At 45.5% G+C, this 15,756-nt stretch overlaps 1 protein-coding gene across 1 annotated transcript in view; it reads left to right on the top strand.

The window, feature by feature from the left end:
- The window catches only part of GDPD4 (glycerophosphodiester phosphodiesterase domain containing 4), a 46,745-nt gene that overhangs the window by 14,479 nt on the left and 16,510 nt on the right, over nucleotides 1-15,756 (top strand). Inside the window, exons 4-8 of the mRNA XM_024200643.2 lie at nucleotides 5,614-5,673; nucleotides 7,933-8,031; nucleotides 10,187-10,280; nucleotides 14,077-14,222; nucleotides 15,259-15,341. Of these exons, the coding sequence (XP_024056411.2) occupies nucleotides 5,614-5,673; nucleotides 7,933-8,031; nucleotides 10,187-10,280; nucleotides 14,077-14,222; nucleotides 15,259-15,341 (482 nt within the window). The remainder of the gene's footprint in view (nucleotides 1-5,613; nucleotides 5,674-7,932; nucleotides 8,032-10,186; nucleotides 10,281-14,076; nucleotides 14,223-15,258; nucleotides 15,342-15,756) is intronic.

Here is a 15,756-nt window from a genome sequence, read left to right as displayed (position 1 = left end):
TACTAATAGAGTTACATCACTACAACCCCTAATGTGGACACAGTTGGATTAGCTTGGTTCTGGTCCACACCTAAAAATTAGATCAGCCGAGGCACGTTGCTCAGGGCTGTGAAAAACGTTGTGCCGTGAGCGCCATAGTTAGGTCAAACTAGCCGCCACTGTAGATGCAGGTAGGTCAACCTCTTGGAGAGGTGGATTGCCTACATGGATGGAAAAACCTCTTTTGTTGATGTAGGAAGTGTCTACATTACAGCACTTCAGAGACACAGCTGCTGTGCTGTTGCTGTGCCGCTGTAGTGTAGACACGGCTAAGTGTACACTTACATTTTTTGTCTACGTCGCTATCTCCATTAGGAATGTGAAAAATAACACCCCTAACAACAGAGCTGTGCTGGCAAAAACCCTAGTGAATATGCAGTTATACCAGCAAAAAGTCCTTTTGCCAGTATAGCTTACTGCGTTCAGGGAGCTGTTTTAAGCAGGGTTCTCAAAGTCCTGGCCCACGGGCCATCTATGGCCTGAGAACCTCCCCACTGCAGCCTGCGGACGAGAGATGCAGGCAGACATGCTGCTGGCAATGTCTGCTGCAGGCGCCGCCCCCTGCAGCTCCCATTGGCTGGGGGAGAGGGACAGAGATACCATCACTAGTCGCCGGGTAGAGTCAGCCATGGAGGCAGCATCATTAGTTGCCAGGCAGAGTCAGCCCTGGAGGCAGCATCACTTTTTTCCACAATGAATATAAACAAGTCAAAATACCGAACACAACTATCCGACGCACACTTTGCTGCAATCCCGAAGGTTTCAACTGCTCAGTCACTGAGGCCAAACATCAACAAACTGACAGAACTGAAGCGTTGCCCAGGTGTCTGGCAAACACTAAAAACTCTCTGGCAGGTGAAGAATTGTATAAAGTTGTATGATAGTTTTATTATTTCTAAGAAGTTCGAAATAAAAAATACAATATGAACGTTTTCTTTTCTGAACACCATCTTCAGTGACATTATTGGCCCGCTGGATTTGAGGACTGGCACTGGCCCTAAGGTAGATGGAGTTCGAGACACCTGGTTTTAAGCATCACTGCAAAGTAGGGGTTGCCAGTATAGCTCTACACTAGCAAACCCTTTTAAGTGTAGACAAGGCCATTGGTATTGTTGCACCTTTTGACCCAAGTGGCTAGTCAAAGTTTGGGGCCCTATGGGTGTTCCAGGCGGGAGTAGAAATTGGTGGTAATCAGGTACGTCTTTGCAGTTTTGTTTATATATGAAGAGTGTACAAAGTTCTGTATCACTGAACTCAGAAAGAATCAAACAGCAGGAAACAGCTCCTTTTGCTCACGGCACCTAGAGCACTCTTTTAGCCTGCACCCCTCACCCAAAAACCTCTTCCCAGGTTTCTTCCCGTGTCAGCCACCGGGCTTTCAGCGGCTCCTTCAGGCTGTCTCTCTTTCCAGTCTTTCTTGCCTGCTCTTTATGTTTTGCCTTCCCACCCACCCACCCAAAACAATACTCACTAAAAACTTGTGGATTGGTTCACACACCTTTTGTCTTAGGGAGGCTTATGCTTAATTGAAGTTCTGTTAACTGAAGGGTGAGTTCACACCTATCAACCTCCATCTCCTAAGAAGGTTTCACCCTTAGAGGTGCCTTATAGCTAAGGCTTTGTCTACACTACACAGCTTTTAGCGACACGGCTGTGTCGACACAACCATGTTGCTAAAAGTCAGGCAGTATAATTGCTGTTTGTTGGCACTTTTGCGGCCAACATACTTCCACCCCCTACGAGCGGCGTTTGTGCTGTCGACAGGAGAGCGCTCCTGCCGACAATGAGCCGTTTACACTGCCACTTGCCGTGGCAAAACTTTTGTCTTTCGGGGGGCCTTTTTTTAAGCACCTGTGAACGTCAAAAGTTTTGTCGTTCAATTGGCAGCGTAGACAAAGCCTTATTCTCCTTCTCATACAGGAATAGCTGTACCAAGTATAAGGCACCTCTATACTGATAAAAAGCAACAGAGAGTCCTGTGGCACCTTTAAGACTAACAGATGTATTGGAGCATAAGCTTTCATGGGTGAATGCCCACTTCGTTGGATGGGCATTCACGCACGAAACCTTATGCTCCAATACATCTGTTAGTCTTAAAGGTGCCACAGGACTCTCTGTTGCTTTTTACAGATCCAGACTAACCCGGCTACCCCTCTGATACTCTATACTGATATAGCTGGATCCACATCAGGGAAGGTTTCCCCCTTTAACTATACCGATTTCGCTAAAATGGGACAACTTTCTAGTGTGGACAAGGCCATACAGTGTGTGCTGTGAGCCATTGCCAAGAGGCAACTCCTGGCCTTCAAAGTGGCCTGTGAAGGAAAATAAAATGGATTTGTGGCCACACTCTCTTTTTGTTTTTTTTTGTTCTTTGAGGGGTTTTTATTTTTATCGATGTAGTCTGAAGGGTTCCTTTCCACCTCAAAAAGTGTGAGGATGTTTTGGTGGTTGCAGCTTTTTTTTTAGCACCTCATGTCTAGTCTACCTGTTTTCCCAGGAAGAAATACGATGGAGGACTAGAAAACTAGCAGGATTCTGTTATCAGAGCTACCCAGGCAGGTGAAGCCTGATTAAATGAAAGGGTTTTCTGCAAGAGTGTTTAACCTCTCCATTTGCTGTTTTTTTATTAATGCCTGTTTAACTCACATGCCAAACCAACAGTTGGAAGAAAATCTCTCTCTGTTAAGGATGGATAAGCTCCCACCGCCATTCAGTAGGTCTTCCAAGCCAGGGAAGACGTGACATGACATTTATCACATGTCTAAGGATTTCCAAGATTAAAAAACTCAGGGAAAAATAATACTAAGAATTAATTCTAGGTTTTCTTTACAAAGCCTGAACATGTCAAAGAGAGAGCACAGCACTGATATTTCCATTTGCCAGATCAGCTTTAAGCAATGAAGCTGCCTTGCTGATGCTGCCTGTGTGTGTGTGTGTATGCGCGTGCGCGCGAGTGTGACTGGCCAAGATTTTGTCTTTTCTGTGTCAAGGGGGATTAATTAGAGTGGCCTGAGACTTGGCTCAGGGCCTGGGGTCTCTGAAGCTGCAGGGCGACAAGAAGTGCCTTGCAGTACGTGTGCCTAAAAACAGGGCTGTTAAGCCACATTTTAACCCTCCAGAACAACGGAAAATACCAAACTCTCAGTTGTCCAGTTCTGAAGAGTTTGAGGAGACCTATAGGAGGCACTGTGACAGGGAGGAAGAAGAGTATATGGCTGGTCAGGGGAAGGGGCTTCATTGGGACTCTCAGCCAGAGCCAGTCCTGCCCTGCCTCACCGGGCCAGGAATTCCCTTGTCTACCTGCCTGTCTAATATACTCCCCTTCTGGGTGCCTGTCCATGGCGAAAGAAGCAACAGAGGCAGCGTGGGTGAGTGCAGCATCCAGGGGCAGAAGAGAATTGGTACAGCAATGTAGGGTCCAGTTCTGTCTTTGGGTCTGGGTCAAGAGGAAATGTGTGAGAGAACTAAAACAGTCCTCTGGCAAAGAACGTGTGTTCCCATAAATCTGTATTCCTGACGGTATGGTCCTGTTCTTTCATCCAGAGATCTCCAGTGCAAGTAATCCAGCCTTTCAACACAACAGCCCTGAAGGGTAGTTTAATATATTATGCTTGATGGGCAAACTGATGCCCAGGGAAGTTAAATGACTTGCCCAAGGAGACACAGCAAGTCACTGGCAGAGTTGCTAGTAGGCCCCAGGAGTTCAAGCTCCTAATACTCTCTGTAATTAGTAGATAACATATACAGAACTATCCCTGTCTATCTTACTCTGACACCTTACCCTTGTAAATATCTTCATTGCCATAACTGTGTGCTTGGTGGAAGGCAGTACATGATATTTTGCAGTAAACCAAGCTTGTTTCCCTACCTGGGTCTGGTCTACTTCTGAACCAACCTAGGTCAATGTGCTGATCAATGAAGAGAGAGAGATCTAATAGATTTCATAGCTGGGAAGGCCAGAAGAGACCATAATGATCATCTACTTTGACCGCCTGCATAACACTGGCTATAGACTTTCCATGCAGTGATTCCTGTGTCTAGCCCAGCCACTGGTGGTTGAACTATAGAATATCGTTAAGAAAGATATCCAGCCATGACATAAAGACTCCAAGGGATGGAGAATTTACCACTCCACTTGGCAATCTTTTTCAATGGTTAATTGCCCCCAACTGATGGGGGGCTGGGGGGGGGGGAAGTGTCTTATTTTGACTTTGAACTATGCTGACTTGAACTTCCATGGTCTCTGTCATGGAAAAAACTGTGAGATTTTTGTGGGAAGTGGTTTTGGCCAAGGTTCCAAGTAAAGCTGGCATGTTGTCCATTTGTTCCCTATCATGTGATGCGCGTGATTCCAGTAGGGAAGCAGATCAGCAAAGTTTCTGCCTTGATCTACCTTGATGGCTTGCCCATCCAAGAACTGAACACACTGAAGCCCTTGTTTGAGTGGAACAATTCTGTGTGACTGGTAGCCAGCTCTAGTTGCACTGGTTTTGTTTGGAAGTGTTTTGTCATCTCCCTTAATGACTAATTTCGACCACAGCGCCCTGGCCTTCTCCTCACTTATTCTGAATCACTGCTGCAAACTTTCTTCTTTCCACCAGTCCCCTCTAGCTGAGCAAAGCATCGCACAACAAAGCACTTACTGTCTTTGCAAAGATCCTCTCCATCTGTCCACTTCAGTGTAATTTTTCCAGACATCCAGCTTCAATTAATTCAACAGCCATCCGTTTCCCAGACCAATTTTCTCCTCCCCCCCCCTCGCCCCGAAAGTTGGATAGAGATGGTCTAATTGCAGTATAATTCCAGACTTGGGTAGAAGAAAAAAGGTCTTAGTGGTGCTAAGGGCAATAGATCATATTTTCCTATATCCAGTACAAACCTGATCAACCAAAGGGGTTTGAAGATGTAACCACATGCTAACGCAGTGTGGCTATTTGTCCTCCTCTGGTGGCTACACCGCATGGAGAGGTTTATGATTCTTCTGCTGCATCTAAGCTGGTGGACTGGGGCCTGTAGTTCAAGCAGTGCTCAGGTTTATGGATCTGCTGTGTCCGCGTGGGTTACTGAGACAACGGGAATCTCCAGAAGCTTGTGGGTTTGGATGAGTGGGTATGTAGAGGACAGTGCACATTTGCTACCAGGGAGCATGACTGACTTTTGGTTAATAGGGAGCTGTGGTCAGACAGATTAGGGCTGATTAGGGTCATATTGAACTGTGTACATCCCAACTCCAAACTGACATAATGGGAAGAATGGGAAGAAAATAGTGTTATAATTATAGAATCATAGAATATCAGGGTTGGAAGGGACCTCAGGAGGTCATCTAGTCCAACCCCCTGCTCAAAGCAGGACCAATCCCCAACTAAATCATTCCAGCCAGGGCTTTGTTGGTATAGCACATAGATGGTTCCTCCTTGTGCAATATCAGATTTGGGAATTTTCATTCAAAGTGACTTTTCTATGCAATATAATTCTACATCTGCCTTCACAGATCTCTAATCCTGAGGACTGAAGTCACTGGGCAGTGTTTAACCATGTTATAATGTGATGGTTTTCCATTTGATTTCCCAGGTTCTAGCAGTGTGTTTGCTATCAGAAGGTCAGCAGTTGTACCTGCACTGGAGTCACAAGGTGGGATATTTGAGTCATTCCAGCAACTTTTGTATCCACACTTTACAACAATTATGGGATGGTTCCCTACCCAAAGACCAAAACACATCTTCAGTCTAACATGACTATTCTCTTCAAGGCTAAGGAATTTAAACAACAAAAACAAAAGGAAAGGCTTCAGGAGAGAGCACAATGTATGCATCTCCTTTGTAACTGGCTGCAGTGACTCTGTAAACAAAATGGCTGACATCTCTGCAGACAGAAAGTGAGAATTAGTGCTCTTAAATCCAATTGATTTAGGAGTACATGTGGTAGGGAGCAGCATGAAGAAGTGTGTACTGCTGCTGATCATTTTTGTATCTGCTCCTGGGTAGACAGAGAATGTAATTCTCCAAGTCAGCCAATCCAACCCTAAAATTCACTGGTAAAATCACCCAGAGAGAGAAAAAATCAGGATGGATTACAGGTGATATTAGCACCCCCTCATAATTTGAGTTTGACATTGTGATGCCTTGAGCCAGCCAATAGCAGGTATGTCAACACTGCAATGTAAGCCCGGGGTTAGTAGAACTGGGGTTAGCCGACCCTGGGTTTGTTAACCTAGGGCAGGGGTAGGCAACCTATGGCACGCATGCCAAAGATGGCATGCGGGCTGATTTTCAGTGGCACTCACACTGCCCAGGTCATGGCCACCGGTCCGGAGGGCTCTGCATTTTAATTTAATTTTAAATGAAGCTTCTTAAACATTTTAAAAACCTTATTTACTTTACATACAACAATAGTTTAGTTATATATTATAGACTTATAGAAAGAGACCTTCTAAAAACGTTAAAATGTATTACTGGCACGGGAATCCTTAAATTAGAGTGAATAAATGAAGACTCGGCACACCACTTCTGAAAGGTTGCTGACCCCTGACCTAGGGCTTGAGAATCTACATTCATTTGTAACTCCAGGTTAGGAATTGTTGAACCCTGAGTTCCAGCCTGAGGCTCCAGCATGTACACATTATGCAGGCCCAAGTCCACCCACCCATATCCCAGACTTCCTAGCACCATCCCCAAATGTGGCCGCTGTAGCCCTTTGACTAGCCACCAAACTTGACTGTCTGGAGAACAAAGAAAGTTGCCCCGTGGGATTATGGGATACTTTGGGCACATTCTCAGAGCAGACTCACAGTGGGGCTGCATCTATGCTGCAAAGCAATAGGGCTTGAACCCTGGCTACCAGCTTGAGGCAGGCTTGGACCCTCCACCTCGTGGAGTCCTGGGACCTTGGTTCCAAACCCTGGGTTACTGTGATTGGCGTGTATACGGAAAGGGGGTTAGGCTTGAGCCTGAGTTTGAAGCCTGCATTTACATTGCAGCACTGACATGCCTTAGGTGATTGACCTGAGACATCCTTGGCCAAAATCGATAGCATAAGAATGGCCATACTGGGTCAGACCAATGGTCCATCTAGCCCGGTATTCTGTCTTCCAACAATAGCCAATGCCAGGTGCTTCAGAGGGAACGAACAGAACAGGCCAATTATCAAGTGATCCATCTCCTATCATCCAGTCCCAGCATCTGGCAGTCAGAGGCTTAGAGACACCCAGAACATGGGGTAGCATCCCTGACCAAAGAGATAACCTAGCCATTGTTAACGACAGATCTGTCACTCAGTGTTTCTCCTTAGAGGTCTCTTTGCCTCTAAGAGTATGTCTACACTGAATTGTAAACTCACGTCTGTGGAACCCACATTTGTGGACTTGGTGTTTCCAAGCCTATGCGTTAGCGTCCACACTGCATTGTAAACCTGGGTTTACGATTGCTGGACTTGGGGGTCTGACAGCCAATGCTAACATCCGTACTGCACCATGCAGACCTTCTGACTCTGCCGCTTGAGCTGTGTCCACACTGCAAAATGACAGGGCTTGGATCCGAGTCACAGAGGGACTCTGGCTTGGACCCTTCCTCCCCCAGCTGTGTATTCGGACCTGGGTCCTGAGTGCTGGCTGACCTGAGTCAGAAAGATTTGTGTGTGAATGGTTGGGGTCCATTTGGGCTCAAACCTGAGTCTGAGGCCAGATTTACAATGTAGTGTAGACCTAACCTAATTCAGCTAGGTCAGTTCAGATGATCTAGCTCATAAAGACAGAAAATACTCTATACCTATGGAATCCAAGTCATCTTTATAACCCACATACAAGAGTAGCTAACTGTAGTGTACACAGAAATATGAATTGCAATTGTCATAGGCTAATTCTGAAGCCAGGCAATATCCTATTTGTCTCTGCAGATTGGAACTTTTTTGGTATTGGGCTTCTCCATAGCTGCCATCAGTGTATTTTCTAAACTGTGGGGAGTTCGATGGAAAACCGTCCGCCTGTCATTTCAGGTAAGAGCATGGAAGCTCTACATAAAAAAAAAGACAACTTGTTAACAAAAGCTTTGACTGGAAATAGATGGAAAATATGGAAACAGCTGATTTTTTGTTCACATACGATTTTTCTGGCAGGGATGCGGTGTCATCAAAATCAAAATTTTCCATAAAATGTCCATTTTGACTACATATTTTTTTTCTGATTCAGGGGAATGGGGATGAAAAATTTTGTTTAGTTTCAGAATGTCAATCAGAAACTCCATTTTTCATTTTGAAATGCTGAATTGTTTCAATCAAAAATATTTAAAACAATTGTTTCCATGTTTACAATTCAAACCTTTTAGAATTTTTTGTTGTGTGATATTTTTTATTTCCACTTTCTGTTCTGAATTGGATTGGATACTAATTCTGAAATGTCAAAATTTCCTGTGATAGGAAAATAGCATTTTCGAGCCAGTTCTAGAAAATCTCTTCCATCGAATGTCCTTGGGTTCAGAAATAGGATTGGACTAAACTTGTTCAGAAAAAATGAGCCAGCATCCGCTGTTACCTATTTCTGGAATCAAACTTGAACTAAAATGTTATTTAAAAGTTTTTGTCAATGTTTATGCAATGATTCCTTCCACAAGCTGTCAGGAGAGTTTGAAACTAGTGCTGGAGACACCTCTACCGCTTCAGCTAAAGGAGGAACTCCATTAGCTTTCATCCATAGTAGGCTGCTATTTTGTATATGGATTAGCCAGTAGAGGGATGCAGATGGCCAGTTCTAGGGGCAGGCAAGCAGGGCCATCACCATGGGTGACAACTCCCAGGGAACTCTACCACACTGCTGTGCTGCTGGGCATTTTTGGCCAGCCTTTCTCTTCCCCTCTCCTCAAATGATTGGCTGACTGAGTTTTTCTTCCTTTTTTGGTTTTGTTTTTTGTTTTGCTTGGCTGCTGGGCATGAGGAAGGTGTTAAAAACATTTTCTACCATGGCTGGCAAAATGGTTAGGACTGCTTTGGTGCTTTTGTGGATGCAACATACAACCATGTTACATTTGGATAATGTTTTTTCCCTACCATATACCTCGGTAATTTCAGATTTCACTATGGGTCAGATTGTCTGCTATTCTAGTTTTTTGCTGGACTGACTCCCTTGACTTTAATGGAGTCATACCAGCATATAACTCAGTGGAAAATCTTGCCCAGTATTTCCCATTGTGCCAAAAAACAGCATATTTCTTTCAGATTTCCATCCCACTTTTGCACATTTATGATAAATTCAGAGAAGCATCTGAGCTTTTGAGTGCTTGTTTAACCTTTACAATCAGAGAAATCAATTACAATTGCTAGAGCTGTCCTTCAAAAACAGTAATCTGATAAATCAGTTATTTGGTGTTAGTAAAGCATGAAGACTATTCCCAAGGTTACAAATTTGAAGCTGAAACAAACAAATAAATAGAAATACAATTAGCTCTAAATACAATGGACCTAAACACTCTAGTCTGAGATCAAGTGCTTTGTTTAAATAAATAAGAGTAAATACTTCTTATGAAGTACATTATTAATTTGTGGAACTGGCTGTTGCAGAATATTAGTGAGGCTAATAAAGTAGTCTAGCGAGATTGGAAAAAGGATTAGACGCATATTTGGAGTAATCAGCTGCTGCAGTTATACTAGCTAGTATGATAGTACAGCTGGATATTAAACATTACCATTCAAGTGAGTCATCGTGTAATTAGTGGTGTGATCTTCCTAACTGGTGATGTTCATACTGTAGTGTTGAAACTGACTCTAGCTGGAATGGCCTGACTGTCTGGTGGAAGACACTCAGGTACTACGGTGATGAGGGGCCATATAAGAACCAAGCCTGAGAGAAGAAGTTGAGTTCAGGATGGTGCACTCAGCCCCTGGAGGAAAGGAGTGCCTTGCATTGCTATCCTGCATCCTCTTTGGCTGACTCAGGAGCAGGCTTGATGGACTCTTGAGGATCACATCAGTATACTTCAGCTGACCTGCCACGAAGTTCTCAAAGGGCCCAAGCCAAATGTAAGATTGGGGGGAAACTGCCTGTACCTCTAGCAGTATCCCTTGTGTGTGGTGCACTAGCTCGACTATGTCAGTATTAGGAGAGCTGTTTGTTTCCATAAATTGGCTTTTCACAGCAATCCTCTTGTCTCCCTTCCAGGTCACAGCTCCCTATCTCCACATAGGTGCAATAGCAGTCATGGTCCTTCTGTCTTGGCCAGTGGCTTTGCATGCCTTCCGAATGAATAAAAAAGGTACAGTAGTTCTGCTTTATGCTCTACAGGTGCAGCCTCCACCTGGAACCTCTGTGCTCTGCTTTGTGCAAATGGGAGAGATGGGGATATAGGCCAAGACTTTCAAAAATAGGTAACAATTTTGTGTGCCTCAATTTTTGTGTGCCTTGAGACACCCTAAAACAGACTGATTTTCAGAGTGCCCATAGCTCTTACATCAGTCTGTCAATATACTCAGTATCAAGGGGTGGACCCTTCCAGCTAGCACACTTAATGCACCAATGCTTGTTTGCCCAGTGATGCTGCCTCCCTTCCTTGCTTGAGATAATGACAAAGAACTTTTGTCTGAGGGAGAAAATGAATGACAAGGAGCCCCAGCTCCTCACCTGTCCTTTCTGCCGACACCTGCGTCCTTGCTACATGGGGCTTCTAAACAGCCCAAGACACTGAGCCATGTGCACCAGTCAGAGCCCCACTGATTTTACTGCGGCCCTGCACTTCGGGGGGAGGGGAGGGATAGCTGTATCAGGGCTTAATGGGAGGGATTGTTATAGGAGCCCCTTGTTGCAACTTCAGCAGCTCATCACTATATACAAATATGCAATAGCAGCGGGGAACAGGACATGGGTCATATCCTCTGCCCCATTTGTGCTTGCTGAGATGTGTCTTCTGGAGGCTGCCCTAGGCAGGGGTCAGGGTAGAGTTCATGGCAGCACTAGTGCCAGGTATGGCAGCTCAGGCAGCCCACCTCTCCAGGGAGACCTTATTGAATTAAGTTTAAGTATCTTTGGTGTCCATTGTATGTAACGAATGGATTATGGATTATTGTGGGCCAGGATTGTACGTAGCCTCTTGAGGGGGGAGGTGTGTCAGATGTGAGACCTGGGGGTTCAAACAACTGTACTGGATATGCCAGACAAGACTGGACCCTTGGAACAAAATGGGTTAAGTGGTTTTTCCTGGGGAATATCTAGGAGGAGGTGAACGCAAATTCCCCACCTCTTGTTAGGAACCGCTCCCCCTGCCTTTTGAAACTGTGCCCTGAGGAGTGAGCCACTGTCTGCTGATCACCTGTTACTTGAGGCCAACATCAAAGGCCCATGCTTTATAAAGGAAAGACTGAACTATTCACGGGGGTGCTACTTCTGAGCTAAGGCTGTTATCAACTTGAAACCTTACAAAAATACTTTGTGGGGTTTGAAGGACTGACTCCTGCCAAAGCCCATGGCTGGGGTTGGGGTGATCTCTGCTAAGCTTAGTAGCATGCATGTTGGTTCTTGTATTGTTTTTAATGTTTTCTCTGCAATGCTTTCACCTTAAGAACAAATGTGCTTGCTTATAAAGAGCTGTGTGGTAACTTGCTGGCAATTACAGCTGTTCATAGTTTCTGGAGAGAAAGCAAAATGCAGACGTTGGCCTGTTTAGGCAGTCTGGCTTGCTGAGAATATCACACTGTAGGCAGGGAACTGTGCAGCCTGGAAAACCCTGGTCAGGAGAGAGGTCTCCACCCAAGAGAAGTGATGGCTGAGGAGTCAGGAGACTAGGAGTGGGTGCCGTTGGTGGACTACGGAGGGGGAATACACGCGGGGTTGCCCTGAACAGCGACATTCATGGTAGCCCTAGTGCCAGGAGTGGCAGCTCAGGTAGTCCATTTCTCCCCCACATCCGTCCTTCAGGGACACACAAACACCAGCACCTTAAAACATGCTTCTTCCTCAAAGCCGGTTAGCAAGTTAGAAATTCCATAGATTTGAGCAAGTGGTGTCCAGCATGTCCGATCTGTCTTGTCTCCAGAGGATTGATTCCTTGGAGGCTGGGCTGTGTCTCTAGCTTGGACGGACGGCACTGAATACATGACAGGCTCTCAGCAAATAACAGCCTCGCTGTTTCTTGGGGCCTGAGGAGAACCTTGCTCCTTACATAAGAAACACTGTGACTGACATCATAAGAAAACAAACTGCTCTGTTAGAAATTAGGTCATCCAGTCTGTCCCCTGTGTCTAATACTTATGATGCTGTAATATTTGCAACCCCCCCCATGCCCGCCTTAACCCACAACAAAGGAAGAATTGCATCTTTGTATTTTAAACCCCTCAGCAACAATGCTTTCTCTCTCTGCCATGGCTTTCCGCACTGTGACAAGCATTAAAGTCATAATTGCCCCTTTGTTTTGCAAATTGTTCATGCCTGAGTGGGTTTAGCACAAGCCCTGATGTTCTCAGGCATGTACAGAAATGGGGCTAGAACTGTAAGCCAGGCGGGAAAGGCTGCCAATCCTCTTCTGTGTTTGGCTCTTGCTTGCAATCCTGTCTCAAGCGGGTTCTTCTGAAAGCCTGTCCAGTCACTCCACATCATAGAAGCGGCTTTCAGAAGAACCCACCTGAGATGGAGCAAGTGACTGTAGTCCCTTGTGTAGCCCTAAGTATGGCAGGGAAGCTTGATGCGCTAGTGAGGAGACTTTCCCCCCTCTCTATTGGAATGTTCCAAGGACTGATGTGCAGCTCAGAGAAGTGTTGTCTAGGAGTGTAAGGGCAGGCCCAGGTGTCAATAACTCCTGAGTATGAATCCTGGCCCTGGCACACACTCTTTTTCTCTGACTCACCTTCCTCTTCTGCAAAACGGTTACACTTATTTGCCTCCTTGCCAGGGATGTTGTGAGCATTACTCAGCGACAGTATCCAAAGCAAATGCAGATGTTGAACATTCACACTGGAGCCCCTGATCTTTGCAGCTCTCACCGGTGCAATTCAGTCTGACACCCACATACCTCAGAGTAGATGTTAATTTGTATCTAAAATGCTGTACTCCTGGTTCACCTCTCCCGACTCTACTTCTCTGCATTAAGGTCCTCAGCTGATGGGAGACCATGTGGAACACAGACATGGTTGGCTTGAATGTAGCTTCCACTGCAGTGTAGGGATTTCAGTCAGTATGGTGCCTTTGTGGGAATCCCCACAGGGCACATCCAAAGCGGTCTCACTGTAACAGCATGCCTGGGGTGGGGAATGGGATGCTCTCCAAGGTAGTGTACCTAATGGGAAGCTTGGTCCATAGGCAATAACTTCTCAGAGGCGCTATTTTCTTATCTGTAGTGAAAATCCCCAAATAGTTGCGCACTGAGGTGCTCAGGTGCCATGGTGATGGGCCACATCTAGATGTGTGGATAGGCAGACTTCTGAACTACACAGCCTGAGGAAAACCATGGAGCTGAGATCCATAGCAGGCCAATCTACCTAGGTCAAAATGAATCCTGCTGTGGAAAACCATTGTTAAGGAGCTGAATTCAAAGGGATGCGTTCGCCCTCTAGGATGCACAAAGAGAGTGGTGCAGAGAAAGCTCCTCACTGCATCATCCTGCTTTTGAGTGTAAATGAAACTTTTAAATGCCTCTTACCATATCATCCATCTAACAACGAATAATATTTCGCCTTTACTGCAAACAGCATTGACCGTCTCAGGCTCTTTCCTGTGAATCCGAGTAAATCTTATTACATCCATATTTACAGATAGTGAAACTGAGGCACCGACTGTGACTTCCTGAAGGTGCCACAGCAAGTTAGGAGACAAACCAAAAATATGACCCAGCAGGGCTGGATCCCAGTTATCTGCTCTGACCACTAGACAGACTGGCACAGGGCATAGTTTGGAGAGATGCATGGGGTACAGAAAAGGGGATTGACTGATGGGAAGGATTTAGTGATTCAGGACACCAGACTTGGCCCAAGAGGCAAACAGCTCTGATATAAGTCAAGCCCTGGGGCAAACTCCTAAGTTATCAAATGAATTAACTCTAGCCTTCCTCTTCTGCATTCTTTCAGTGATTCAGGCAATAATTATTGGTCCATACCTGGCTATCCTTGTCCTTCTTTTCTTAATACCTCTGGGGATGTACTCTCCCTGCATCAGAGAGGTGGGGACTCTGGGGCCCAAACCAGCCCTCATTGGACACAGAGGAGCACCAATGGTAGGTCTGGGGGAAGATGTTTGGTATCATTCTTTCATGATCTGTATTGCAGATTCCCCACCCTCACCCCAAGAGTTATGCAGTCAGCCTCTGACGGCATCAAGGGACTCTATTTTGTTTTGGATTTGCATGCAGAAAAAGTCCTCATGATTTCATTACCAAGCACCATCAGTGCACCAGAGTTTTCCAATGATTTAGGTAAAAAAACCACAGGCATTGTGGGTAGTGTGGAAGTGAGCGAAGGAGACAAGGGGAACAGTTCAGAGTGACTCTTGGGCAAAGTACTATCCCTGGATAGTTCACAGCACGAGAACGAGGCAGAAGCTGGAAGACCGTTTAAGGTGATGATGAGAAGCTTAAAGGTTATGTGGAAGAAGATAAGAAGCCAGTGAAGTAGGTGGAGGAAGGCAGAGATGTGGTGCAAAGATGATTTTGGTGGCCATGTGTTGGGTGGCTGACTGGTAGGCCGGGGAGGTGCAGGTTATTGTAGTCAAGGCTTGAGATAACTAGAGGGCAGACTATCCTCTTGGTGGTTGGAGCTGAGAGGAAGGAAGGCATTTAAAAGAAGCACCATGATTTGGTGAGAACCTGGATTTGTGATGAAATAGCCTAAGTTGACCTCTAGGCTACAAGCCTGTATAATGGGAAGAGTGGGGATACTGTCAACAGCAACAGAGAAAGAGGAAGGGTCAGAGGTGAAGTCAAACTCTGCCTTGGATGTACTGATTTAAGGAGGGATGTAACTTGAACAAAGCCTCCTACTCTGTTATCGATTGACTGAAGAGCTTGATGGTTTGGGCCTTGCCCTGCCCTGCCCTCCAGGAGATTTGTAAAGGGTGCTGGATGCGCCTAGAGTCCTGATGGGACCTAAAGGCATGAAGCAAGTAAAACAGATTTTCAGCTGTTGGACAAAGTGACCTTTACTGGCTATCACAGTGGGGCGGAGCAGCAGGGGTGGTTACCAAGAAACTGAAAGTATCCTTGGGAGTCATCTGGCGCTTGTCGAAACTGGCATTCCTTTATGTCATCTTCCTAGCTGGCTCCAGAAAACACGGAGATGTCATTTCAGAAGACGATTGAACACGGTGGGGATGGTCTTGAGACAGACGTCACAATTAGGTAAGGGGAAGCACCGTGTCTCAGTGTGCAACTTCCTCTGGCTAAGATTTCACTTTGATACGACACAGATATGGGCAATCAACACTTGACGGGCTACGTCCAATCCTTTATCAACTAGCGTTTGACACAATTGCATGTCGGGCCTGTTGCCACTGTCACACTGGGACTTTGGTATTGATTTATTATTATTTGTATTATGTAGTGCCTAAGAGCCCTCGTCATGGACCAGAAGCCCATTGTGATAGGCACTGTGCAAAAATACAGAACAAAGAGATGGTCCCTGCCCTAAAGAGCTTACAATCTAAGCATAAGACAGCAGATACAGACAGACAGGGGAGTATAAGGAATAATTACTTTATCGTGCATCCGAGTATGTTTGACACATTACAGAAAACACATAGAAGACAGATCTCTA

The sequence above is a fragment of the Terrapene carolina genome, unplaced genomic scaffold, assembly GCF_002925995.2.
Source record: "Terrapene carolina triunguis isolate 2854851 unplaced genomic scaffold, T_m_triunguis-2.0 Scaffold97, whole genome shotgun sequence".
Taxonomy (NCBI): domain Eukaryota; kingdom Metazoa; phylum Chordata; order Testudines; family Emydidae; genus Terrapene; species Terrapene triunguis.
This window is presented reverse-complemented; position numbering and strand designations above follow the sequence as displayed.